We start from the raw sequence: 27,170 nt of genomic DNA on the forward strand, positions 1-27,170 counted from the left end.
GATTGCTATACCACTGAGCAATATCTCTTTTTGTTTTTTACTTTGAGACAGGGTCTTGTTAAGTTACCCAAGCTGATCTTGCACTTGAGATTCTCCTGCCTCAGTCTTCCAAATTGCTGGGATTATCAGTATGTGTCACCACACCCAGCAAGAACAGAGGCTTTTTACATGATAGGGTCCCTTTGGGCAGTCTGGGGAAGCCTGTAAGACTCCTTTTAGAATGTTTATTAAAATGCACAAAAAAATACCATACGATTACAAAGGAAACCAATTATAGTGAATTATGGTTATCAAAATATTTAATGTGTGCACCAGGCATGATGGCACATGCTGGTAATCCCAGTGACTCAGAAGGCTAATGGAGGAAAATCACAAGTCCTAGTTGCAGTCTTAGCAACTTAGCAAAACTGTGTCTCAAAATAAATTGAAAAAGCAGGGACAGGGTCACTGGAGTTGTAGCTCAGAGGTAAAGCACTCCTGGATTTAATCCCCAGTAATAACCCCCCTGCCCAAAAAGAATGGTAGAATAAGACTTATTAATAGGTAACAAAGTGTAGTGGCAGAACCTAAAAACTCATAATTGCAAAACAAGGACATGCATAAACAATATTTCCAGATACATGCATCAACTCATGTGACATGAAATTATCTGTGATTTTTACTGAACAAAGTCACAGGGAGGCGATGGGGCTAGAGTTCAGTGGCAGAGTGCTTTGCCTAGTATGTGTGAGGCACTGGGTTCAATCTCTTAGCACCACAAAAAAATAAATAAAAGCACTCTATCCTTCTACAACCACAAAAAAAATTTCTCAAAAAAAAAAGTCACGGGGAATGTTACTACTATTGAGATCTGTCATCTACACCATGGTAGGAAATTAAATTTTTGTTAGATGTTAATGAAAATAAAAATATAATTTTTTCCCCACTCAATTTCTCAGATCTCATGAAGTTTGGACTCCAGTCCTGTACACAGCAAAACTTCAAGGTGTATACAGTCTGGCTTTCTTGAACAAAAATTTAGATTGAATATATACTCAAAGTTCTTTTATTAAATTAAGAGCAAAATCTACCAGGACAGTTCTTACCTGAATTATTTCTGGAGCTACCTGCAAGGAGGGCAGGTATTCTTGTTGAAGATACTGAACACATTCTGGGCCCTAAAAAGAGTAAAAGACAATTATAACAAAGTTATTTTTTTTCTGGACATTAATGATGCTTGAAAAGAAACTACAATGACACATGTATATTTTAATAGATAAACTGGTTGTGGTGACACATGCCTATAATCCCATTACTAGGGATTCTCCTGCAGAGGCAGGAGGATGGCAAGTTTGAGGCCAGAGTGGGCATCTCAGATTCTGTATCAAAATAAAAAGGGCTGGGGATGTAAGTCAGTGGTAGAGCATTTGCTTTACATGTTTGAGGCCCTGTGTTCAACTCCCTGGCTAGGAAAATTTGGGTAGGCTATTTTACCTCTCTGAGCCTTAGTTTCTTCATCTGAAAAATGAGGTTATTGTAAGGATTTGAAGAATTAAGAAATGTAAAGCTCCTAGAACAGGACTTAGCATTCACTACATATTAACATTACTTAATGTTAAGTACTGCTAAATATTACTTCCGAATTCAGGTCACAATGCCAGAGCCTTCCCTGTACTGAAAGGGACAGCAAAAGAAGGTGCTCCTGTCAATCTACTTGGATAGATTACAAGTTGTCTGTGGATGCATGGAGGGAAGATATGCCCAATATCAGGGTAATGACCATCTTTAGGAAATAAAATACAGGCAAGAAAGATATATTATAGAAGATAACAGCAATAAAAGGATACCTTCTTTTCCTATTCAACAAACTAGAGTACAGGTAATTTAGTAGCCAGAAGGCACAGATGAGGAAACTTAAGACCCAGGAACACACATGATGAGTTATCCAGTCTTCAGTTGATTAAATCTTTACTAAAAAAGTACATCAATGGACTTCTGAAACTACCACTTTCAACAGAGCCCATCTCCTACTACTTTTGCATGCTAAAACCTATAAACACTGTCTCTCTCTCTCGTCAGCTTGGTGGAAGGAAAAAAACTCAACAAACTAACTCATAAACCCCACACAGCCATGGCAGTTACAAAGGAACCTAGGATACAATTTAAAAATAGTTTCCCTTTTGCAATTGGCTGTAAGAAAATTTAACATATTCAATACTTAAAAAATGAAAAAGACTACTTTCATTTTTTAATTTGAATTTAACTTAAAGCATTATTATGTTGATGGCCTAACCAGAAAGTAACAGTTGTCACAATAAAATTGATATATCATGCCTAACACAATCTTTTCTGGGTCAACATTTGGATTTCCTGTTTAATTTTATTGCTACTGAATCAAATGACTTAAGAGGGAAAATAACACTACATTCATCACTTAAAATTTCTCAGGTCCAGGCTGGGCTTGTGGCTCAATGGTAGTGTGCTTGCCATACCTGGGTTCGATCCTCAGTACCACATAAAAATGTAAAGAAATAAATAAAATAAAGGTATTGTGTCCATTTACAATTTTAAAAAATTAAAAAAAAAACAACAACAAAAAAAAACAACCAAAACTCTCAGGTCCCTTTTTCACCTTTTCCTCTAATCTATATTCTCTGCTTACCTCCTATGATTGTTCACCATCTCAAATAACCCCACTGTTATGCAATGGTCCTTCTCAATTCTGAGCTCCACAAATGCATAAAGCAGATTATAGAGAAAATGCTACTGAACTGAAAACCCTTCAAGTCTCTGTCATAATAAAAACCTCAAGTTCAAATAAGTGACAGGGCTGAAATGAGACTGGTAAATAAGAGCTCATGCTCTTTCAGGAAGTGAGGGGAACTGCTGCTATTGAGGAAATGCTATTCCTGTGCTAGCATTCAGGTTCCTGGAGAAGCTGGGGATAGGGATTTTTGTTAAGAGGAAATAAAAAATCTTATTTTAAAAAATTGGCAACCAATTAGTTATTTAAAATACCCACAATCACTTATGATTCTTAGAAATGATGAGATCAACAAGGAAGAATGAGACGTTCTGAAATAATGAAGATCTCGAATCATTTGTCATACTAAGAAGCTGGAGAAATCTGGCTATGGTGAAGTTAGATCTTGAAATTCTGGATAAGATTTTCCATATCCTTTGTCAAACCAAAACATTTAAATCTTGTTACCCAAAACATGAAGGATAATAACAAATACTGCTACTTTCATTCACCCTTCCCCAACACCCCAAAACAGTACTGAATACCTAAAGATACTGCTTTGAAGAGCATGAGCCAAACACAATTAATACTATAACCAATAGTACACATGAGAATGAAAATGCATGAATCAAACCTTACCCGTTTGAGATGAATGGTTTTCAGTGTTACAGCACACTCAGAGAGAGCCTGTAGAAAAGAAGTTTAAGAATCTTAATACAGTAAATTCTTGGTTATTGACACAACTGTTTATTCCCTAGCCATTGCCAGGAAAATATGCAGCTCTAAATTTCCAAGGAAATATTTATTTCCAAAGAAGGAAGAGAAAGACAGTAACAGGCAGGTGGAGTAAGTATACTGAATAGAAAAAGAAAATAAAAAACAAAGAACCACAAAAATAAAACGGAGTTTTAATAAAGGAAATTACAATTATGAAATATGGCTTTTACTATATTGTGAGGATGTGAGAAAATGGCAAGTATTTGACTTGAAGTACTCTGAAGATATGATCCTGGCAAACTATCAGTTTGCCATTTAATACTCTTAATAGTTAGGGCCTGGGGTTGTGGCTCAGTGGTAGAGTGCTTGCCTAGCATAAGTGAGGCACTGGGTTCAATCCCAAGTACCACATAAAAATAAATAAATAAGTAAACAAAATAGAAGTATTAAAAAAATGGCACCATTAACAACAACAACATTTTTGTTGTTGTTACTAAATCAAGTTTTATGTTTGTAGCATATAGTTGCTTCAGGGTCCTAGAAAAAGTCTTGGTTTTTAAAGTTGAAGGAGATGAATTTTAAATATTCATTCTTAGCCTTGGGATCCAATAGGAATCCACAAATGGTCCAGAAGGTATTATCAACCTTTAAAAGAATAAATCCTGGGGTGGTGGTGAAGCTTAGTTGTAGAGTGCTTGCCTTACCCTGAGTTTGATCCCTGGCACTACGCAAATAAATAAATTAATTAAATTTACTTTAAAATCATTCAAGTAAAAAAAATGAAATATAAACAATCTGCATTAAAGAAGAAATTTTGAACATATAAGATCTAGACAAGTTAAACAAGATTTCTAGGTGCTTACCAATACTGTCTGTGCATCAGCCAGGTCAAAGGTTTGTTTTAAAGGTGCTAGGAAACATGCAGGGACAATGTGCTTATAAACAAAATCAGCAAATCCCACTGGTCCATCTTTACCTCCTGTCAAGAGAATTCAAATTTCATCTCACATATAAAGAAAATCAATTAATTCATCACCAGGGAAAAATCAACTCCGAATTCTTCTCTATGCTTGGGCTAGGATTCAATTTCATCTTTAAGAGACTATGAAACAAGCTAGGGAATGAAGGCTCAAGAAAAAAAATCAGGTTGGGGATATAGCTCAGTGGTAGCGAGCACTCGCGTAGCATGTGTGAAGCCCTGGATTCCATCCCCAGTACTGCAAAAAACAAAACAAAACAAAAAGTTATCTTACCCCAGAGTTCTACCAACTTAGAGAGGATGATAAAACATGTTTTCTGAGCGATTGGATCTGGATATTCAACTGCTCCTTGGATAATGGTAATAAGCACTCGTTCTACATTCTCTGCACCTAAAGAGCAAAACCTGAGTTTAATTTAAAAAAAAAACTAGAAAGGCAACCTAAAGCTCTCACTTAATGTATAATAATAAGTCAAAAGCGTTTATAAAGCTGATAAGGTCCCTTAGTTTTTAATACTAACTAGGCATATAAATTTTAAGTACTGGGAAGATAATATTCTCTTGATATCTTGTCCCCTGGATTTCCTATATAACAGAATTACTTATGCTGATCTATTTAGTCCTGTACATTTTTAATTCCAAGATGATAAACTGGCCATCAAGATTCAACTGTCAGGGGCTGGAGTTGTGGGTCAGTGGTACAGTGCTTGCCTGGTATGTGTGAGGCCCTGGGTTTGATTCTCAGCACCACATATAAATAAATAAATTAATTAAATAAAAAAATCCATTGACAACTAAAAAATATTTTTAAAAAAGATTGAATTATAAGATCAATTCTGGTAAGAGGTCACTACACTATTTACATTAGTAAAGAAGCAATTAAGAATACTAATTTAGATAAACTAAATAAAAATCAATTTTAAGGTGCTGAACATGAAATTGATTTCTATCCTAAAAATAATGCAACGAGCTGGGATTGTGGCTCAGCGGTAGAGCGCTCGCCTGGCACGGGGGTGGTGGGGGTGGGACCCGGGTTCGATCCTCAGCACCACATAAAAATAAAGGCATTGTGTTGTGTCCATCTACACCTAAAAAAATAAATATTAAAAAAAAAAAGAATACTCATTTAAAAAAAAAATGCACAATTTTCTTAGAAATCAACATACAACTACTTCAAATGTGTTTACCTCAACTCACCCTTACGCACATAGATGTACAACTGTGACAAGGACTTAAGCAAATTGGGCATGGCATGCATCCCCACCTTGATTTGCTATAACTTCGCTCATTCCGCTGCCTGTGACTGTTTGCAGGAAGGCAAAGTAACTTCTCCGCAACATTTGCTTCTCTAAAGCAGCAGACTGGTCATTCTCTTCAGCAGGTCGCAGCAGCACTTCAAAAATTGCATGGAGCAAGGGCATAAACATCTGTTGTAAAAATGGGGATACCTGTATCTGAAGATAAGAAATAACTATTACTACCTCAGAAACAAGTAAGACATTCAATGTGAAACTTAGGAAATCTTTGAATTTTGTTATTGGGGAATGAATCTAGAGGTACTTTTATTTTGACACAGGGCCTCACTAAATTGCTAAGGCTGGTGGCCTTGAATTTGTGATCTTCTTGTCTCAGTCTCCCAAGCTGCTGGGAATAGGTGTGTGCCACTGTGCCTGGCTCAGGGAAAAAATTTTAAATACCCCTTCAGAGTTTCTATTTAGGAAATGGATGTACATAATTCAGTTAGTAAATTAGCAACTTTAAGACAGAATCTCTATAATACAAACATTACTAAAAGCCTTTAGATCATTAATTTCAGGCTGGGGTTGTAGCTGAGGGGCTAGGGTTGTAGCTCAGTAGTAAATTGCTTGCCTAGGCGTGTGAGGCATGGGGTTCAATCTTCAGAACCACATAAAAACAAATAAATCAACAAAATAAAAGTATTGTGTCCATCTATAAAAACAAAAAAAAAAAAACTGAAAAAAAAATTTCAGCTCATTTCCTATAGCTTAAGATTCAGGTTAAATAGTAGGTATTCACAATAAAAACTACCATGTAGTTTACTTTCAAATTTAACTCCCAAGAAATGAATTTTATTGCTAAACTATACATCAAGATATATGATTGGAATTCTATGATTTTTATACACCCTAGACAAATTACTTAACCTCTTTGTACCTCAATTTCCCCATCTATAAGATATAATTCCTACACTTAGGGTTATTATGAGGATTAAATGAGAAAATATGCAAAAAATGTTTTGAATAGACACTGAACTCAGCATTATGTTAGCCATTTTTATTAGCTATTTTATACCTGGTTTAAATTTCTTTGTACACACTTTAGTAAACTGAAGTCACTTTAAACTCTTGCTTGGATACCTAAATTGCAGTTCTTCTTATTCACCTCTTTAGACATTTAGGACTCAATACTGTTTTAATTTGCTTTTCTAAAGTAGTATACTAGTAGTTTTCTCCCTCTCTCTTTTTGGGTAGTGCTGGGGATTGAACCCAGGGCTCTGTGTATACTACGCAAGTGATCTACCACTAAGCCATATCCTCAGTAGCATACTAGTAGTTTTCTTCTGTTAACTTGAGTAGCTAAGATGTTTTTACCTTGACCCATGTGTCAGACAGGGTGCTAGATGTTGGGGAATGATAAAAATTTATATGACACATGTCCTCAAGTAATTCACAGTAAATTAAAAAGGGACAAAATCCAAAACACATGTGAAGATAAGTCTAAAGAGTCCTGGAGTTCTGAAGGTTTGTGGTACCTTAAATTTGGCCGTTATCTGGTTGATAAGAGGAATGAACTCCTGGAGGTCTTTTGCTTCACAGTCTTTAAGCATGTGTTCCGAGGCAGATGGGATAAATGGAAGAACTTCTTCCTCTAGGCAAATAATCATTCGGTGAAGGAAAGTGCGAACTCCACTTCTGAGAATATCTTTTTGTAAGGGGCAACTGAGGGCTGGCAAGAAAGTCTGTAAGCAGTCCAGATAAACTTCAGAGCAGCCACACTGTTTCACTGTCTGCTTGTTGCTGAAAGCTTTGCTGGTTCGACTACATAAGGAAAAAAACAGGCAACAAGAATTTGACTTTATTCTTCAAAAGTATTATGGAGTATTCAATACAATGCACAACAATCACAAAACTGACAAGACTTTTAAAAGTGTCTTTATTTTCCACATCATGATTTAGCTAATATGGTTATGGATGAACTATTGCTTCCAGTTATTATAACAAAATAAAAGGCTGAAATTAAATAAGTGAGATGTAGTTACTATAATTCCTCTTGTATGAGTTTATCTAAATGTTTTACAGAATCCTAATAAAGGGAGTGGGATTGTAGCTCAGAGGTAAAGCGCTCATCTAGCATGCTTATCTAGCATGCAAGAGGCACTGGGTTCAATCTTCAGCACCATACAAAAATAGATTGTGTCCACCTATAACTAAAAAATAAATATAAAAAAAATCCTGATAAAGTATGCTGAAAAGAAATACTATAGGACAATTTCTCATATAATTTCTAATTAGCAACCACTACAACTTTCATGGTATCACTGTTTGCCAATGACAAGTATGGGTAGAGAGAAAGAAATGGCTGCTTGGGTGGTCTTCAGGACACAATGGAACAGCTAAAAAGAGGCCTTAGTACTAAGAACAACTCAAGATGTTCCAATATTCATTAGTATACAAACACTTTAGCTAAATACACAATAAATTTATACCAAAAAAGTTCAGAGAACAGGGTTAAGAATTTAGATAGACATCAAGACAAAAATGTAGAATGGTACATGGTCTGTTCTCTTCTTTAGATAAATCCTCTACTTCATTGGATTGAGAAGAATAAAGTTTCAACAAGTCTCTCAGTAATCCATCTTTGGAAACACAGATGTGTGTGCCTATCCTAAACAATTCAAGTAAGTAATTCTGCTGTATAGATTTACACACTTTACAATTTTAATTATAATCATGCTTACCTGGCAAATCCAACAGCATGGTTGAGACAGTCAGCTAGAGATGCCTGCCTTTCTTCATCTTGTGCCAGCATCAATTTTTCTAACAGAATTTTAAACTTCTCCATTAGAGGAGTCAATAGATTCCTCATTAAGGCTTGCTTCCTTTCTGCTGGGTATTCACTATTAACAATCAGTACTCCAGCTGTCTCATAAATAAAGAGTTGATCATCACTGCTTAACAAGGACTGGTAACCATTTTCCTAGAATAAAATTTAGTCTTATTTAAAATTTTTTAAAAATTCCGTTCATTTAATCAGACTGAGTACAAGAGGAACAGGGACATCATCTCACAGATCAAGTACCTTGAAGACAAACTTTCTCCCATAACCATACAATGGAAAGAAAACTGAATTAGAATTCAAAAGATCATGGTTCTAATTCTAGTCCTGGGCTGGGGTGCAACTCAGAATCCCCAGCACTAAAAAAAAAAAAAAAACAAAAAGTCCTAATGGGACTTTGCAAATTATAATATTAGATCATTAATTAGCTTTCTTATTTCCTTTTGTAAAACTCTTATTTGTAAGACTGTTATAAGGCTAAACAGTTATACAGAAAGGCTTTGACTATTTCTATGCTATAGAAACTACTATTCACAAGAATGTTTAAAAATTTAATAAGAGCCAAGTGTGGTGGCGGATGCCTATAATCCCAGAAACTTGATAGACTGAGGAAGGAGGACTGCAAGTTCAAGGTCTGCCTCAGCAACTTAGTTGAGACTCTTTATCCTAAAATAAAAAGGGCTGGGGATGTAGTTCAGTGGTAAAGTGCCCCTGGGTTATATCCCCAGCACCAAAATAAATAAATAAAATAAAATATGATAAAATAAATAGGGCCTAGATAGAATGTAGCTCAATGGTAAAGTACCTGGGGGTTCAATCACCAGTACCAAAAAAAAAAAAAAAAAAGCACACAGATCACACACAAATATAGAACATCAGTTATTTTGTAATAATAAAAATAAGACTACAAATGAAAAAAAAAATCTATTCATGCACAAGCAAATGTTCCATATACTGGTTTAATTTTTCCTAACAAGTTTTGTTATTTTTTACATTTCTGTACCCTGGCCAAGAAAAAAAGGGGGGAGGGATTAGCAGACTCTCTAGGTTCTTATACAAACTAATAAATCATACAAACCCAGTCTTAAAACAGATAATACAGAAGATTCTTTATAAAATAATTCTTTATGTATTGAGAGATGTCCCCACTTTAAAGTAATTAAAGTATTTATTAAGTACGTGCTAGGAATTATCTCTTGAGAATTGAGAACACAAAGATAAAGGATCTTGAAAAATATAGCGCACTCTAAGATGAACACTCAACTCTAATAAGTCATCAATAGTCAAGATTACAGTTTGAACCAGGTCTAACTATACAGTAAAAAAAGATAAAGTAAAGCCGGGCTCAGTGGTGCACACCTGTACTTGGGAGGCTTGGGAGGCTGAGTGAGGCAGGAGGATCGTGAGTTCAAAGCCAGCCTCAGCAAAAGTGAGGCACAAAGCAATTTAGTGAGACCCTGTCTCTAAATAAAATACAAAAATAGGGCATCTGTGGCTCAGTGGTTGAGTGTTCCCACCCCTTTCAAAAAAAGATATAGCCAAGGAAAATTGGCATGAACTGGGTGAAGTACTTTATTTTTTTTTTTTTAATTTTTTAATATTTATTTTTTAGTTTTTGGCGGACACAACATCTTTGTTTGTATGTGGTGCTGAGGATCGAACCCGGGCCTCACGCATGCCAGGCGAGCACGCTACCGCTTGAGCCACATCTCCAGCCCCGGGTGAAGTACTTTAATCCACAGGTTTTTGTAAAATGCAGGTAAAGATAAATTAACCACTAATTCTTAACTTTACTATTAACTTAATTTACTAGTAACCTTTCATGCAGTGATGTTACATAACTCTTGAAACCTAAATACAGATGCATACTCAACAATGCATTATTTTAAATTTAACATTCTTAAATGGCACCTTTAGTAATAACTTTCATAAATTGAATGTTAGTATTTTGTTTTACACAAAACATAAGTTGGGGAGGGAAAAGGAGGGGATCATGAACTGAAAAATGATTTTCATATAGGTATTAGTTTGTTGGGATGAACCCAACTACTACATATAACCATAAAGCTCTAATACTAAAAAACAAAACAAAAACAGAAGTCAAAGTGTACTTACAAAAGTAATGCAAGTTAAATTTTTGTAGTTAAATGAACATAAATTAGAATTTAAATGTTTTTATCCTAAGCCCGAAAATACACATACAAAAACTTCATATAATAGTAGCAGTTCCTAAGAATGGCTATACAACGGTAATATTAGGGAATAATTTGGAAGTTGAATTTTTTTTCTTCTCCATTAAATACTTCATTTTACATACAAAGAAATCAGACCATACCCCACACTACCAAATTTAATAAGTCTGTTCTTGATTCCTTTCCATTACTTTTTTGTTTACCATATCAAATTTTGGTAAACAGAACAAATAAACCTCACATACACATATCTTCCCTACTATCAGTTAAAGAAGGAAAAACAAACAAACCAACAAACAAAACCCACAAAGGCAAAAGCTAATGGTACATGGGCCTCAATGGCATATGGGGAAAATATTTGGGAAGGACAGATACTTACAGGTGGAGAAAGGGCTAATAAATCTTGTATTCTATTCAAAATATCTTCAATGAAAGGATTCATTTGTTTACTGAATAAGGCAAAAAAGAAAATCACAAGTAAGTATCAGTGCTCAAAAAACAACAACAAAACCCCCCCCAAATCCCTCTTTAGGACAGAACTAAAGTTCAGTTTGGTTTTGAGATAGTCTCATCTGACAATTAAGGCTAGCTGTGATTAATTTTTAACAATATCTCTATTGGCTCTTTTGTGATGGACTATCAAGATGACTTATGATCTTATAAATCTAATAATAAAATACTTTACATGCCAAAAAAGGTACTAGTAACGAACACGACAAAATGGATTAGATTAAAAATGCATATCCAAGGAATATATTTGAGCACATGAGAGAAAGCATTTGGTGAGTAATTGTGGTATAATTATCGGTTAAAAAACTAACAAATACCATTAGTGATAACCGGTGTTACCTACTGGAAGTACATAAACAGGGGACAGGAGATAAGTGCCTGGGCTTAATGTGCACAAAGCCCTGGGTTCCATTTCTAGCCCCAAAAACTTATGCAAACAAATCACCTGTTAGTTCTGGACAAAGTACCTGGCTAATGAGGAGAAGTCATAACATAAAAAAGGAATACCTAGTAAAGCATGCCTTAAACAGAGAGGACTAAATCTACCCCAGGCTCATGGAAAATAATTAATACATTTATTTCACAGCTTAAAAAAAAATGGGCTAACCATAACAGCTGAAATTTTACCCTTACTTGAGAGATTTGACAAATCTAGAAAACAGGTAAGCAGTTCTGCTCCGTACTTTAGCACTGGAATGCCGCAGACCCCTGTGATCTAAGAAAGCCATCTAAAGAAAGAGAGACACTTTTACTATTTCTGCATTCATTCAAGGCTTTTATTGCTGCTGTCAGGCTACATTTTTGTTCACAACAAATTTTACTTCTGAGGCCTCTAGAAGAGAGGAACCAAGAATATACAACTAATTTTATACAACAGAACAAGTTCCTAAGGACTTGTTTTAGAAGATAAAACTTTGGATTCTTCACAGAGGACACAGAGAGAATACTATCTGATCATTAGCTGCAAATAAGTCTAGAATAAAGGGCATACTTACTAATACACATGGAATGTGTTGAGGTTCAACTGTGAAAAACTTTTCATATCTAACAACAGTTTCAAAGAACTCCAACGTCACAGATGTATGCTGATAGGAACTGACTCCTGATGTCACCAACTGGAGCAGGAGAAAGCAAGGGAACCTATTTTTATTTATTGCAACATTAAAAAGCAACAGTATAAAAATATAAGCTCTAACAATTAAGGAATGTCCATTAGCTTACAGTGAAAACAGAAATTTATGTTAAAAAAATTATCTTGAGTATACTTACAGTTCGCATCATATCCTGTAAAGCAGTAGCTTTTGAAACATCACCTGAGAAGTGAGCACCATGAGATACTGGAAGAGCTTCTGCCAACATATACAGCAATCTTATTGCTACTTCAACTTCCATAAATCGTGTGGTCTGCCAGTTCCTACCAAGGTATAATATGTCTGTGAGATCTGAATGTACACTTTTTATACAACCAATGATGCAAAGAACAGTAACTCACCAACAAAAGCCTCTTTAATGATTAAGAAGTTATAGCAATTGTTAATTTTGCCAAGGATCAAAGTTACATCAAAAAACAAAAGATCAACAAATTATGGAAACAAAAATGCTTCATTTTCAGACACACATAAGTAACATGGGTTAATAAGTTATGTGATTATCGCTTATTTTAGACCATTAACAGGGATCGAAGGAAAGAAGTGGGCTCGTTACAAAAATAATAACAAAAACTTACTGCAGGGTAGAACTAAAAACTCTGCGAACAGAAGCCAGCAGTAACTCTGGTGAAACTTGAGCAAGTCTGTCCAACAATAACTTCAGTTGTTTTCTATACTCTACAAACATGGCTTCATCTTCACCCTATGATATAGGTTAAAATCATTTAAAAAGTTTAAAAGGCCTAGAGATTCAAATAAAACATTAAGTTCTATAGTTCTATAGTTTTTGTAACCTTCAAATTTTTATTTTTTCATCAATTTTTAAAATATAGAAATATCAATATGCTTAGTAGCTTTCCCACTCCTGCTCACTAATAAGTATTTCTGAACACAGGCCAAGTCCTCAAAAACTTACAGCCAGAAACAGTACAGGGAGGAAGTTAGGGATAAGAGAAGAGCCAGAACAGGTTCTCACTGGTTTCTGACACTGTCAGCCCCTTGTTCATTCTCTTTTTACCTCAAAGACCAGAAGTAATATTGTATGATTGGAGATATTAGATATGACATCTCCCATGCTCTCTATTGGTCATCCACACCATTAGTGTGAATGCTTGAATAGAATATTTCAGCACACACCTAAACAGCACAGACCATGACTGAATTCCCAGCAAGCATTCAATGGCATTTCCATTTAATGAGAAGCTGATCCTAACACTGACCCTAGACATTTCTGAACAACACTAAGCCTCATTCCACCCTCCCATTCAGACTGATGTTTTGAGGCCTACTGACTGGGCCTCAATTTGTCATTTTTATTAAATACAACAAAGTAAGATATGACCACTGATAATATTGTCAACATTTTATGAAGTTCAATGCTATAAAGTAGTTTTGTTTTGATTTTTTTCCATTTTCCTTTTTGCAGTGCTTGAGATAGAACCCAGGGTCTTGTGTATGCTAGGCAAGTGCTCTGTCTCTGAGCTATACCCCCAGCCCTAAACCACTTTGTTAATAGCTCAAACATCAAAAATGAAATACTAAGAGGTTTTCACTAATTTTACCAAAGGTTGATATCAATATAAACAAGACTATATCAATAATAAGACTACTTCAATCAAGTAGTTTGATTTTTCAAATACTATTTGTTTCAAAGGACCTCAAGAAAATAAAAACTGGAAATGTTAATTTGCTGTACACAAACAAAAATAAAACTAATTTCTCTTTCAACACAAAAATCCTTACTTCATTTTCAAAGTTATATTCTTCATCATAAGTCAATTTTTTCATAACGGCCAACATGATTGCCTAAAATTAAGAAAAAGACAGCTTTTGTCAATCCTGTAATTGGATATAATTTGAAATTAAGCCACATTTCAAGGCAGAATCCAGATGAAAAATAAATTATTGGTTTAAAGAAGTATAAAGAAGCAAATTACCTCTACATTAGCTTTTTGCTGATCTGAGAGCACTGTAAGCTGTTAAAAAAATAAGGAATAATTTAGTAGGTCTCCTAAAATTATACTTGTTTCTTAGAATATTTTCCCCATCAATTAGGATCTTCTAAACATACATATGCATTTCTGGAGGGTAGTTTGGCATTTTGTTTAAAATATACCTAAGATCTAGTAATCGTCTTTCTAGTAAACCTGAGACAAAGACATGTAGATGAATTTGATTTTGAAAAATATGTATAATGCATTTGGCAAATAAAGAGATTACAAGATAGTAAATGATGGTCTCATCATTAGAAATAGCTCTTAAGAAAGACACAGCAGGATTACCAATACAATCATGCTTTCCATACTTCTAAAATTTTTCAAAGTATACATGCAGACATGTTTTAACCACTTTACGTTTATGTTAACTACTTTAAGCTTACCTGATTCAATTAACCCAATTAGCTCTCATCTAACATCATAATGTAAAATACTAATTCTTTAAAAAGCCACATGCTATTATATTTAAGTTTGTTCTGGAAACAGCAGGAAAAACTTTATTTGCAAAAATCACTTATAAGAAATAATGAACATGAAATTAAAATAACAAAACTAATTAATAATTTAGAAATACAGGTTCCAAATGAAAAAAACAAGACTATAATTATCAAACTTTTAGAATAGTAAATAGCATTTTGTCATTTGTTTTCTGACCTAAGTTTTTTTTTTTAACTTAAAAAAAAACCCAAAAAGCAGAAAATAGTAACTATTAGTAAATTTCTTTGGGTAATAGAATTATGGGTTTTTCTTATTTTCATTTTTCTAATCTGTAATTATCTGCTGAACAAAATGAATAAAACAAAGACTTACCTGTTTTAAAATATGAAGATAATCATAACAAAACCCAATAATGTTAGAGGAGATGTCATCATCCTCATGAATTAGTAGCTGCAACATAAGTGCTACTTTTGTTTCGATAGCTTGTAGTGCCTCTTGTGCATTCTTGATATCTCCATTCTTAATTAATTTACTCCAGCTAACTATCAATGACTGTCCCATTCCATTTACCAGCTTAGAAAATCTGGCCAGGAAGTCCACATCTTCTTCCTACAAGCAATCAAGACAGATCTCAATTTATAACCACCTACTCCAAGAATAAGAGGAGGAAAGCTTTGGTATGAGTCCAGTGCCAATTATAGGATTCAATCTTAAATTGATGTAAGACATTTAACAATTCTAACATTGTGACTAAGGGATTTTCAGAATCTGAATTATTCTGATACATTATTCACCAGTACTCTTTAAAGCAATTATTTTTAATGATTATAGTCCTATGGCTATTACAAACTTTATAAAAGCTTAAAAAGAGCTGTTGCTTTACAACCTTCTCCCTAAACTGCTGAAATTTAGTAAACATCTAATAAAGCTAATGTTGCCACATTATAGTATGTGTAATAGATTCCCACAGTTCTTTCTGATACTATTTGATTCGGGCCTCAACTATCATATGAGGGCATAAAACTATTACAATGACGTGCCTCAGATCATTATCAGTGTTAAAGCCAAAATGTAAACTGGGTGTGGCACACACCTATAATCACACCTATTCAGGAGGCTAAGGGAAGCCAGATTCCAAGTTTTGAGGCCAGCCTGGGCAAGTTAGCAAGACCCTAGCTCAAAAACCTAAAAGGGCTGAGGATGTAGGTCAGTGGCTGAGTACCAGTGGGTTCAATACCCAGTACTGGAAAGGGGAGAGCCAAATCTCAAATTTAGATTACCTTCATTATCTTTAAACAATTCTACAGAAAGAGACTCTACTCTCACTATTTTATTATTATTTTTTAATCAAAGATTACTAATAAAACAATCAGTAGCCAGGTGCCCTTGCATGCCTGTAATACCAGCAGCTCAAGAAGCTGAGGCAGAAGGATTACAAATTCAAATCCAGACTTAGCAACTCACTGAGACTCTGTCTCTAAATAAAATACAAAAAGGACTAGGCCACATCAATGTTTATAGCAGCTCAATTCACAATAGCTAAGATATAGAACCAACCTATGTGCCCTTCAGCAGAGGAATGGATAAAGAAAATGTGATACTTATACATGATGGAATATTACTCAGCCATAAAGAAGAATTATGGCATTCTTGGTAAATGGATGAAACTGGAGACTATCATGTTAAGTGAAATAAGCCAATCCCAAAAAACCAAAGGCCAAATGTTCTCTCTGTTATGCAGATGCTGACTCAAGAAAAGGCATTTGGAGGAGGGGGGATGGGAAAAAAGAGTAGAATGAATTGGACATAATTTTCCTATGTTCATATATGAATACATGACCACTGTAACTCCACGTCATGTACAACCACAAACATGGAAAATTATACTGTTGTAGTCCATGTATATTATGACATCTCAAAATACATTCTATTATCACATATAACTAAACAAAAAAAGGGTTGGGATGTAGTTTAGGGGTTGAGTACAGCTCTCTGGTAGTATTACTATATTAGTACTACTACTATTATTATTATTAATAGTAGTTTGTTATAATTTCAAGGTCAGTTTTCAATATTTAGAAAACAGAAAACACTTTTAATATGTTTAACTTATTATCTCTCATTTGTTCCAACAATTTTCAAAACTTTGATGTAAATTTACTAACCTGGTCAATGCTAAAAAACCCAGCAGTCTGTAATACTTGACACAAGGATTCTACTAGCTTCATTTTATCAACAGGGTCCATTCCTTTATTTACAATTTCAAATAAACAGTCACATGCTTCTTCCCGTAGAACTTCTATTGACATATGACCTAGCAGCATATTTATAAACCTGATAGAAGAGGAAGAAAATACTTAAATTCTTTAAACTCATGATTTTTAGATACTGTACTCTGCCGTTCTATATTTTAAAAAATTATAGGCATACATACCTATCATTGGCTATAAGGGATAAGTCTATCCAAGAGACATAAGCCCCAACTACTTCAAGGCACTGACATGTCACTTCTGAATTAGTATATTGATAATTTTGTAAGATTTGGTACCATGATTCCACCAGACTTGGAATGCACTGCTCCCTCATGGTATCTTTTATTAGAGTATTCCTACGAGCCTCCTAAAAAAAAACACCACCACATACAAAGTAGATTACAAAATGTTTGACACTGGAATATAGTTGTACACAGTAATTTCCTCTACACTAAATTTCCAGACTTATTAACACATTCCCTGTAATGGTTTTCTACTTATCAGCTCTAAAATCACATCCTGTGATTCTTTGTATTTCCTCTTTCTATTCTATTCCTCGGTAGCAGACTTTCTTTCTTACTAAACATAAACTATAAATAAGCATTACTTAGAAATCTTAAGCATGAGATAAGTTAGTTCTCAAAATTGGGTAAACACAAAACTAAAACTATTTAGAAAGTGGCAATGATATAAATGCATAATACCCTCTACTTTAAATACTTTGGTTACAATGATCTTCAATTATACACATTTGAAGCTATTTCTGTTGTGTCCTTTAAGAATAAGGTAAAAGTTACATTGGTTAATAAACATAGGAAGACTAAGATGATGGGTTATGTGATAAGAAGATAGAAGCCAACACTGACATTTCATAAGCAATGTTTCTTCCTTGCTCAGGGTCCATACAGTAGCATTAAATGCAGACTATATTTTTCAACAAACTCACAGGAGAAAAATCAACTTGTGTATTTCACTGGGAAAGTATATGCCTACTTTAAAAATCCCAATGTAATACTCTAATTTCAACATATATCTTTTAAGAAATCAGGTTTAAGTTCCTTTGCAACAAAATTCAAAATGCTCGGTAAATTTATAATCATTCATAAGGCTGTTTGTCTAAAGGAAAAAAAATTCCCACTTTTTTTTTTTTTTTTTTAAACTATGTGGTCATTTTCTCCTACAAAATCTACATTAAAAACTGATGTGAAGTTACTTGCCTCTGATGTATGAACCACATCACGATCTACCAACTCTGAATCAATAGCCATGAGGATTCGGAGGTACAGATCTACTCCCCTTGGATTTAGGTCCACTACTGAGAGAATGTCAAAAAAAAACTTGGGCCATTTAGTGAGATATTCTGTAACAAAAAGCAAGGCGAAGACTTGGGCTGCTTTATTTCGTATAAAGGTCTTCTCCGGTTGGGGATTCAGCATCTGACAACAGAAACATCCCACTAAATTAAAAAAACAAACAAACAAACAACCCCCCCCCCAAAACCCCCAAAACATCATTTTCCCACTGATCACGTATAAGCAAAACCCCACAAAATTTCAACATGGTCCATATTAGCAGTGAAACAAAATTATATCAAAATTATGAAAGTATTTAAGTGACTGGCCAGAGAACAATCTAATAAATAAAGGTTTTAACAGTTACTTCTCATTTTTACATTTTTAAGTTTCATATGCAGTTTTAATTATTTGTATAATTTTTTAAAAAAGAAAAGCTTCAAATATTTTCCTTCTGTCTTCTCTTTGAGGAAAATAAAAACCTCTAGCAACACAAACACTTTATATGTTAAAATTGGCTATAATTAACCAAAAAGAATATGCTGTGGCTAAAGAACTCTGCTGGCCCTTTGAAAAAGGCCCTTGGAAAGAGACTGTCCAGGAGAGTTCACCTTTAGGAACCAAACAGAAAAGTAGCTTTTGTCAAGGAGTAAAAAAATAAATGAAATAAAAAATAATAAATTATTTTTTAAAACCAAAGTTACTACAATGTGTCATGGAAAGTATAACAGTTTGTTACTGACAGAATTTTAAAGTAATTGCTAAGTTTCCTTCTACCCATGATCTTCAAAACTAACACTTTTAACATAAAAAGTTGAAAATCTGATCATTTAAGGCTTTGAAAGAAAATTTTACCTGAGCTTGAAGCCAAGATATGAGCGTCTCCCTAATTAGTTGTTGTTGAACAGTGGTTAGTTCTGAATATCTGTTCAAAATAGAGAAGAGAAAGAATAGTGGCTACATTTGTGTGGCTGTCTGTGGTTTTGAAAAGTAAGTCTCATATATTTGAAAGGGAAAGTCTGGGTAGCCCTCAATTATGTAAAGTTTCCTAGAATAAACTGTTAATGTCTCACAACATTGCTTCAAAGAAAAGAGGGATGAAGATGGCAGACAGGGTATCATTATCCATCTTTTATAGCTACATAATTTTTCAAACAAATATATCCATATTCTCAGGTCTGTGGTCTACTGAATAAACCAACTGATGATTCTTTATTTTTCCTTAATTAAAGCAGGAGTTTGAATACAGGTGCTGCCACTCTACTCAAGTTATTATTTGGAAACAGGTCTACTGTTGGTTCATCTGGTTTCTCCAGAGAAGTTGGAATTCTAGATTTTTCTATGAAATGTCTATTTCTATATATAATCAACTAACTTGCTTTGGGATAAATCAAAACCTAATTTATTTTGAGGACAAATCAAAACATTTATAACCTGGATATAACTTATACATTGTTAATTTACAACCTATATTATGATCTCCTCACGGAAGGAAAAACCAAATAAAAATGACCTCACCCCACAAGTCTGAATAAGAGTAGTGAGTAAAAGACCTACTTGTATTTAACTTGATGTTCTAATACTTGAAAGCAGAAAAACTTTATGTGATCATCACTGCAAAAGCAAAGACAAAAGCAAAAAAGAAAATTAGATAAAGAGAATATGAATTGGGGAAAACAAAGCAAAATTCATGAATAATAGCTGAAGTTTCTCAAACTAGACCTTGTGACTTATTTTCTATTTACTGATCTTATTATAACATTCAAATCTGTGTAAAAAGCTAGTAGAACTCTAAATACTATATATAATATTCAATATTTCCATTAAATCTGATAATCAAAATAACCAAAAACTTTTAAGATGTACTTTAAATATAGTGATTGATAAACAGGAAGGGCTTCCCTCTAATTCTAGATGTTAAGATTTCTGGAACAATTTTGTTTACAATAGGTTAGGTCTACAAAAACGGTACAACAGCAAGAGAATGAGTCAAATCAAAGACCATCTAATTCCCACTTAAAATTCAACCTTGCCAGGTGTAGTGACACAACCCTCCCAGTGGCTCAGAAAGCTGAGACAGGAGGACCACAAGTTCAAGGCCAGCCTCAGCCTCAGCCTCAGCAACTTAATGAGACCCTGTTTCAAAGGGAAAAAAAAAAAAAAGGGCTTGGGATATATAGCTAAATTGCTACTGGGTTTACTTTCTAGTACCACCGCCACCCCCCAAATCAACCCAAATCAATTCTGTCACAGACAAATCTACAGTAGGGCCACAAAGACTATCAGTCTAGCCTCAAAGTTCATATAGCAAACCAAATTATAAATATAGGGGCTGGGGATGTGGTTCAGTGGTAGAGTGCTTGCCTGGCATGCCTGAGGCCCTGGGTTCAATCCCCAGCAATGGTGGTGGTGGGGGGGACCCACAAACAAACACATTACAAATATATTACCATCATAAGATGGCAGCAAAAAATCAACACATGCCAATTATCCACTTCCCACGATCTCTGTAGCAGTGATATAGAGTTTTAGTGAGCCAGCCATAAACTGTGACAAAAGTCCTTTTAGCATCCAACAATCTGTTCACTCAAGATGCTTGGTTTAGGCCTGGCTTAGTTATGGAACAACTTTTCCTATGTAAAGTAACTGGTCAAAATAAGAATGGAGATTCCATCTTAATTTAGACTATATGAATTGACCAACAAAATAATTTCATACACAAAAAGACACAGAAAATTTTTTAAAAATTAGGTTTAATTAGTACTCTTCTCAGACCTTAGGTCTTTGTTTTTATTATAGATCACACTTCAACTTTCACTGAATTATGTAAGGATCACATTTTTCCACTCAAGGAATAAACTAGGGGGCAGTCTTTAATTAAAAGTCATCTCTTAATTACTCTAAGACTAAGATGTTCTCAAAATCAGTTTTCACAAAACTCAAACATTGGGTTTCAGCTATCAAACAAAATGACAGAACAGCACTTAAACAACTCCAGCCAGGAGGCTGTCACTAACCCCATGCACTTCCATTCCATCAGTGACCTCTTTGTTTATTGGTTGTGTTTCCCACAAATCACACAATGCCAGTTTTATTTCTTTTATAAGAAAGTAACTTAACTATTATATAAGCTGATAAAATAAGTATAATTAGAGTTCCTTTTTCTTTCTTTTTATATTTTATTTTTTTAGCATGTGTGTAGTACTGCGGATTGAACCCAGGGTCTCAAGCATGCCAGGCAAGCACTCTACCATTGAGCCACATCCAGAGCCATGAGAATTCCTATATCTGTAAAAATTAAATTGACTGCTTTAGAGGGACTACAAATAAGTCACATCACAGCTAGACATGGTGGCACGTGCTTGTAATCTCAGCAGTCTGAATTGACTGAGGCAGGAGGATCACAAGTTCAAGGCCAGCCTGGGCAACTTATCTCAAAATAAAAAGGAACTGGGGTATAGCTCAGTGGTAAACTGCCCCTGGGTTCAATCCCCAGAACTCCTCCTTCCCCCAAAAAAGTCACATTGCAGGGGGAAAACCTTATACGTATTTGAAGTGGGTTAGACAATTCCTAGGAATCTGCTCTCATTGTGCCTCAGTCTATTACAGAGACCCATGCTGGAAATAGTAAATTGATGGACTATGGGTGCAATCCACAAGGATGAAGTGAATGCAAGTTAACATACTTTAGGTTAAAATCTAAAACTCAGGTATACACCATTTATGATCACCCTCTTTACCAACTTTTTAGAAAACTCAATTAAAATTCCCAATCATGAGATAAGGAAGTTTTTTCTGCAGTCTATTTCAGCTAAGACTTGCTATCAGGTACAAAACATACATATAGCAAAGGACAGTTTTACTCAAAAGTCAGTTCTCAAATGGCCCAATTTTTGGTTCATTATTTCTCATTTCTATACTAAATGACTGTATATTAATGGTTTTCTAAAAGGCAAGTCACAAAATGCTTTTATGAAAACCTTCCAAAATAGATACATCTAATAGTCCTGTTATGTTCACAGAAATTTAAATTCTTTCATATGTCATATAAATTTTGTTTTAATTACCTATATGTCCTCTGGGCTAGAGCCTCTGCACACACCTGCCAGGCATCTGGGGATATCTTTAACTGCTCAAAATAGGCCAGGGCCTGAAAAATTATAAAACAAAGAAACACATTTAGAATAGTCAATCTCAATGCCCCATTAACACTGAACAAAATATTCTAGGAGTAGTAAATCGATAACCAATCGGTGAATTTAACATACTCAAACCCATTTCCTTAGAGTCTAGGAGACAGCACAATAGCACTGCAGACTTCACTGGGCTATTAAGAACTGAGAGAAAAAATGTACAAATGTTTTCATCAAGTGCCATAATACTGAGATATATGCAATTATAAAAAGGCACAGCAAATCTGCTACTAAAGAGGTGATTTATAAAAGATAATATTTTATCTATATTATTTGATCTACTGTTACATAGGACAGTATTTCAATTCTTCAATTATATCATATAATTCCCTTAAAAATATTAAAATTGGAGAATAATTACATGATATGAATTTTGGAAATTATTGAATAATTGAAAAAGTCAAAGCTGTTTCTCATTCCTCTGTTCATGAATCCAGCCCTTGTAATCAGAGAGAATATGTACTAACAAAGAGCAAAAAGAGCAAGTGCACTGAGCCACGTCTCTAATTTTTTTTTTTTTTTTTAATTTTGAGACAGGGTCTCACTAAGTTGCTTAGGCTGGCTTTGAACTTGAAATTCTCCTTTCAAATTCAGTCTTGAAAACTCAGTCTTCCTAGTTGCTGGGATTACAGATGTGCACCACTGTGCCCAGAGCAAGTGCATCCTTGTATGGATGCAGAGTTAAGTCCATATGCTACTAGTAGGCAAGTGGGAATTATGTATGCCATGCTTTTCCATCAGTATATTACAATAGATTCAGGGTTCACCTATAAAAATGGACCAATAATGTAACCTTAACTTGCGAAGAGTATCTCAAATAGCCAAGAAAATTATACATAAATTAGAAATACGGCTAAATGACTTAAACTAATTATGAACTGATGCAACTTTGATATGAAGTAATGAGGTAGAGGAACATTAAGCATTAGAACATAATTTCAATTTGTCAGAATTAAAAAAAAAATGTTTTGTACCATTAGTGATGAAGTTAATTTAGCAGTTTTCATCAATGATTAAAAAAACTAAATATGAGAATATACCAGAGTGCATTACATGGCAAGAATAAGTATTATTTTATATAACTTTATTTATATTTGTGTGCAAGTATACATGTAAACTGAATCAAAATGTAAAATTATTTTTTCTTTGGGTTAGAAGTAAAAGCCACTATATTTATATTTAGGTGACAGTTTCCTCTACTTTTATGAATGTATGAAGGAAGGAGTGGATTGAGTGGATTTTCATACACAACATTAGTGGTTCTTTCCATTAATGAAAATGAGCTGAAGATCAAAGCTACTTTAAATATAAATGTGGTATTAGAAGAAATATATTTGGGTTTGCTCCCTCCCCTTCTTCACAGCAGGAGCTCTAAAAACCTTGGCATTGTAGAATTGTCTATTGTTATTTATAATGAGCTCCTCAGGAACACAACAGAACTTATGCTAGAGGGGACTTAGGGTGGAGCCTCTGAAATAGCCTCAGAATGGCTAAGTGATGAAAAGGTTGGTACTTTCAGTCTCAAACACCTATCTCTGAGAAGCAGAGGTGGAAACTGGAGACTAAGCTCTATACACTTTTTTGTATTATTTATACTCTAAGCTCTCTATATTTTTTGTTATTTATTTATTATTTATCTTCCAGAATGCACACACTGAAGTGAAGGGAGGAATGTTAGCTCGGAGAGGGCAGGAAAGCCTGGTGTCCCTTCCTTCATACCTTGCCCTAGGCATCTCTTCTTTTTGGCTATTCCTAGTTGTATTCTGTGTAATAAACTGACAACAGTAAGTAAATGCTTTCCTGAGTTCTGTGAGTCATTCTAGAAAATAATCAAACCTGAGGAAGGAGTCATGTGAGCCCTCAACTTATAGTCAGTCAACAGAGCGAGACTTGAGCCTGTGACTTGTGGGGTCTGAACCTAATTCCTGGTAGTGTCAGAACTGAACTGAATTATAAGACACCCAATTGGTATCCATAGAGAATTGATTGTGGATGCTGGAAAATAACCCAGAGTAATGGCTATCTTCAGAAATTAACAATTTAAGAGTCCAGGCAGCTATGAAAGACTCTTAAACTCAGTTGTTTTCTAACAGCAGTCTGTGAAAACTACAGTTTTCTTTATGAATACCAAAGGTCCAGGACAGGGGATAAGGTGGAAGTCAATTACATATGTTGCATTGCCACCTAATAATTCACTCCCCCGACCAAAGTAGGTAATGGCTTACCTGCTAGAATTATTGCTAACACAATTTTCTTTAAATAATAGCAGGCTTTAAGCTAAAGGTGGGCAGTGTATTTTCAAAAAAGAGGTGAGGGAAATAACCTGAAAACTTTCAATCTTTGTGTTGTGAATCCATGTATGATTAGCATTTAAAAAATATATTTATTTTTTAGGTGTAGTTGGACACAATATCTTTATTTTATTTATTTTTATGTGGTGCTGAGGATCAAATCCAGGGTTTTGCATGTGCTCTACCGCTGAGCTAAAACCCTAGCCCCTACCAACACTTTTTTTTTTTTAATGATGAAGACGACCTAGCCTTCATCACCTACTTCTATCCCATACCTTTTTCCTGCATTTAAGTGCCAACAGAGTCAGTTCAGCTATTTTTACTGCCCATACAGAAAACAGAGAAGTACAATTGAACAAGTGAGTAACTGGGGTTAGCAGACGGTCATTTATCTAACCACCAAAAGCGATCAATTCCCACTATTCCTGAACTGTAACCCAGGATTATGAGAATTCACTATTCCTTGATTCTTTCTTCTTCATCCTAATTATTTCTGTTACTTGGGTTGGTTTAATGGGCCATCAAATTAAGCCTGGACCTGGACGTTTAAAATATCCTATGATAGAAAAAACCACTTTTATTGATGAAAAAAAAGCACAACTCCTGTATTAAAACCACTAATAATATATTGATTTTACTTTTCTAAAAAATAATGGCAAAATTTTTAAAATCTGTTGAATACTGGAACTTAATTTAAAAAAGAAATCTTTGTTTATACATAGAATAAATGTATATAATCTATTAATGTCCTAATTAGTTTGTCAGATATCTTAAAATGGGACAGGCATTTAAATCTCAATTCCTTTTTATTTATTTTTCTGTATCTGGAGAGCTACTTATTGAACAGTAGAAGCATGCACTTATGTTAAAAACTACTTTAATCTTTTTTGTTATTTAAAAATGTTTGTACTTCTGCTGGGGTTGTAGTTCAGTAATACACTGCTTGCCTAGCATATGTGAGGCATGGTCTGGTTCTCAGCACCATATAAAAATAAAGGTATTGCGTCTTTAAAAAAAAAAAAAGTTTGTACTTAAAAAAACAAAAATGGCTATAATATCTAGTGAAATTACTAACCTTGGTTAGATCATTTATAAAAAATACTCTTTGCTATGAGAAGTAGGAAAAAAAGAGAAAAATGCCTCTTCTTCCTCTTATGCTATACTTCAGAAAGCCCACATCTTTAAAAAATTACAGGCTTGTTCTTTAGATGTCTTATTATTCAGCTATAGTGATTACAGTTGTAGGTTTCATTATGTCTAATTGTCTACGCTTATCCAAAAATCGTAGCATTCTTAATGGATTCCTTATCACGTAGTAATTATTTTATATGACTTAAAACACGGCATATCCTAACTGCTTATTTACATGTCTGCCTGGACCAAATAATAAGCATAGTAAATATCAGTAATACAGTATTAAACAACTTTGAAAGACCAAGCCAAGCAATGGGATGTTTATAGAATATGCATGTTTACTACTAAAATCCATTGAACAATCTTCTCTCTGCATTACAACTTCTAAATAATTAAAAATAATGACTAATGTTGCATAAAGTCCTACTCTGAATTACATAAGATTTTAATACTTTGGTTTAATCAACTAAACTTAAAATAATAGCACTTTCTACATTAAGAACACACTTGCATCAGATTTGTTTGCGTCTCTTCATTTCCACACAAATTAGACCTGTATCATCCAGGGCTGGGGCTGGGGCTCAGTGGTAGTGCACTTGACTGGCATGTGAGGCACTGGGTTTGGTTCTCAGCACCACATATAAATAAATAAAATAAAGGTCTATCAACAACTAAAAATAAACAAATAGAACTTTATCATCAGATATATTTTTTATTCACATTGATAAATGCATATTTGTGGTAACATGCTTTAAAAAACAATAAAAGACTAACTTACCCTTTGTCTAAAGTCTGAATCAGCATTTGGATTTAGCCCTAAAAGAGCCTGTTCATCCATCCCTGCTGTTATACTTGTAGTTTTCTGATTATAATAGGCGTGCCCTCTGATCCCGCAGAAGAATCCACAAACATCTGCACATAAAAAACAAAGGTGCAAGAAAACAATATTTGATAAACAAAAATAGATGCTTACCCTGAATGTTACAATAAATGATAAAAATATACAAAGATGCTCACAAGTTTTAACAATCTTTTGAAATTTACCAGATTACAATTAAAGGAGCCCAAGTCTTAGAATAATTGACCCTGTTAAATACACTGCTAATGTGTAATTTCTAAAAACCTAAGTGTACTATTAAAGTTCTGAAGTTATCTTATTCTTCAAAATCTTTAATAAAGCACAGAAAGTAATTATTTTCTTTAAACAGCTGAAGCCATCTAATGTGTG

The 27,170-nt window shown here is 34.3% G+C and overlaps 1 protein-coding gene across 2 annotated transcripts in view; it reads right to left on the reverse strand.

Annotated features, from left to right (window-relative positions):
- Xpot (exportin for tRNA) overlaps window positions 1–27,170 on the reverse strand; it is a 39,124-nt gene that overhangs the window by 8,918 nt on the left and 3,036 nt on the right. For both annotated transcript variants that reach the window (XM_015483058.2, XM_048805785.1), the window contains exons 2-23: window positions 26,721–26,854; window positions 22,392–22,474; window positions 19,882–19,938; window positions 19,180–19,249; window positions 18,250–18,468; window positions 17,215–17,399; window positions 16,946–17,114; window positions 15,153–15,389; window positions 14,283–14,321; window positions 14,089–14,151; window positions 12,924–13,048; window positions 12,467–12,611; window positions 12,193–12,312; window positions 11,831–11,925; window positions 11,067–11,136; window positions 8,398–8,636; window positions 7,192–7,477; window positions 5,683–5,872; window positions 4,693–4,809; window positions 4,303–4,418; window positions 3,362–3,409; window positions 1,086–1,157 (exon numbers count right to left, since the gene is read on the reverse strand). In XM_015483058.2, coding sequence (XP_015338544.1) covers window positions 1,086–1,157; window positions 3,362–3,409; window positions 4,303–4,418; window positions 4,693–4,809; window positions 5,683–5,872; window positions 7,192–7,477; window positions 8,398–8,636; window positions 11,067–11,136; window positions 11,831–11,925; window positions 12,193–12,312; window positions 12,467–12,611; window positions 12,924–13,048; window positions 14,089–14,151; window positions 14,283–14,321; window positions 15,153–15,389; window positions 16,946–17,114; window positions 17,215–17,399; window positions 18,250–18,468; window positions 19,180–19,249; window positions 19,882–19,938; window positions 22,392–22,474; window positions 26,721–26,780 — 2,805 coding nt within the window. In that variant the 5' untranslated portion in view covers window positions 26,781–26,854. The remainder of the gene's footprint in view (window positions 1–1,085; window positions 1,158–3,361; window positions 3,410–4,302; window positions 4,419–4,692; window positions 4,810–5,682; window positions 5,873–7,191; window positions 7,478–8,397; window positions 8,637–11,066; window positions 11,137–11,830; window positions 11,926–12,192; window positions 12,313–12,466; window positions 12,612–12,923; window positions 13,049–14,088; window positions 14,152–14,282; window positions 14,322–15,152; window positions 15,390–16,945; window positions 17,115–17,214; window positions 17,400–18,249; window positions 18,469–19,179; window positions 19,250–19,881; window positions 19,939–22,391; window positions 22,475–26,720; window positions 26,855–27,170) is intronic.

The sequence above is a fragment of the Marmota marmota genome, unplaced genomic scaffold, assembly GCF_001458135.2.
Source record: "Marmota marmota marmota unplaced genomic scaffold, marMar, whole genome shotgun sequence".
Classification (NCBI taxonomy): Eukaryota; Metazoa; Chordata; class Mammalia; order Rodentia; family Sciuridae; genus Marmota; species Marmota marmota.